The following is a 1675-nucleotide window of genomic DNA, read 5'->3' on the forward strand; positions in this document are numbered from 1 at the left end:
GGGGTGGGCCAGCCTGAGTTGGTGAGCCCACCTAAGCTGGCCCAGGGTGGGCGGGGAGTGGAAACGCCATGGTTTTAGAGCCAAAGCTTGGACATCTCTGCCTTCCCGTGCCTCAGTTTCCTCATCCAGGAAGCAGAGCAGTTGCTGAGCACTATGTGGCTACAGCGTGGTACTCCGGGGCTTGCGTCCCTCCCTTCTGCTCACTGGGGGAAGCAGGGAAGAGCCGTTTTCAACCACGTTGTTCACTTTGGAGTTGGCCACATAGAAGAAAGGAGAGCCAGCAAGGGTCCCTGGGCCGGTGGTCTGCAGGCTAGCTCTTCTCCACCAAGCATTTTGGTGGAACTTGGCCACTGGAGCTGGACCAAGGCCACCGAGGAGTGTCACTGCTTTAACACAGTGGCGCAGGAAAGCCCCCAAGCTGTGTGAGGAGGAAGATGAGGCTGGGAGGAGACCCTCCATGGAGTAGGGGAAGCAGCACACTGACCGTCTCCTGTCCCCTCTTGCAGCTCCCTAAGCGTGATCGGCACCTGGTACGTCACGGCGGTCATTATCATCAAGTATATCTGGCCTGACAAGGAGCTGGCGCCCGTGGAGATTCCCACCAGGTGAGTGCAAGAGACATGAAGCTGACGGTGGCCATCACGGTGCTGCAGAGCCAGGCAGGGGTGTGAGAGCAAAGGCTGCAAAGGCTGGGGCCAAATTCTTCCCAAATCCCATCCCTGGGCGCCTGGGGATGCTACGTGTTGCTCCCAAGTGGCTGCATCTCTGCGCGTTTCAGAGGAGCAGGCGTGAAGGAGAAGAAAAAGACCTCTTGAAGGTCCCCACGGCTCCGTTGTGGGTTTTGAGGAGAGCTGATTGACGTTTAGCTCCGATCCAGCCAGGCCTGGAGTTCCCCGTGCAGTGCTCATGCCTCACCCAGCAACCATGGCCATGTCTATTTTAGGATGATTTGGGTTATTTTCTTGGCCAGCACAGCTCCTGTTGCTTGTCCTCTCCCTCACAGTTTGGGAACATTTATAGACTCAGCGTGGGCAGTGGGAATTTTAGGGTAGAGCGAAGTTTGAACTGGTTTCTGGCACTGCCCAAGTAGCTCCTTTTGTCTTTAATGATACTTTGTCTAAGTTTTGGCTGGTTCTGTCTCGGTGAAAGGCTCTAGTCTTTGGGGGATGCGAGGTCCCAGGGAAACCTCGCTCCGTGCAAAGGCATCATCATGGGTGGAGGGACACGGTAACAGCAGAGGAGCGAGCAAGTCGCTGAGCACCCCCTGAGGGCACTGGGTGGGGGCATGGGGGTCCTGGTCTGACCGGTGGGTGTTTCTCTCCCTATAGCCCCTCCACCTGGATGGCCATCTTCAACGCCATGCCCACCATCTGCTTTGGCTTCCAGGTAAGGCCACAAACTCGCCGCTCCCCTTCTCACCCTGCGGGGCGAGCAGAGAAAAACCTTCCCCGTGTGCTCAACTCCTGCTTTCACGAGGGGGCTGAAACCAGTTTGACATCTCACCACCCCCTGGATGGAGAAGGATCAGCTTTACCCCAGCTGGGAAATCCAGGGCAGCCTGTCTCCCCCTTTTTTACTCCAGCAGCAAACCTGGGGGGAGGGAATCACAATTATCACGACAAACCTGGGGGTATCCTGTGGCTCCCTGCACCTCCGGCTCAGTCCATCACGTGTC

At 57.1% G+C, this 1675-nt stretch overlaps 1 protein-coding gene across 1 annotated transcript in view; it reads left to right on the forward strand.

The window, feature by feature from the left end:
- SLC38A7 (solute carrier family 38, member 7) overlaps positions 1 to 1675 on the forward strand; it is a 3934-nt gene that overhangs the window by 966 nt on the left and 1293 nt on the right. Inside the window, exons 3-5 of the mRNA XM_009872242.1 lie at positions 130 to 169; positions 507 to 605; positions 1329 to 1400. Of these exons, the coding sequence (XP_009870544.1) occupies positions 130 to 169; positions 507 to 605; positions 1329 to 1400 (211 nt within the window). The remainder of the gene's footprint in view (positions 1 to 129; positions 170 to 506; positions 606 to 1328; positions 1401 to 1675) is intronic.

The sequence above is a fragment of the Apaloderma vittatum genome, unplaced genomic scaffold (genome assembly GCF_000703405.1).
Source record: "Apaloderma vittatum isolate BGI_N311 unplaced genomic scaffold, ASM70340v1 scaffold27666, whole genome shotgun sequence".
In the NCBI taxonomy this organism is placed as follows: domain Eukaryota; kingdom Metazoa; phylum Chordata; class Aves; order Trogoniformes; family Trogonidae; genus Apaloderma; species Apaloderma vittatum.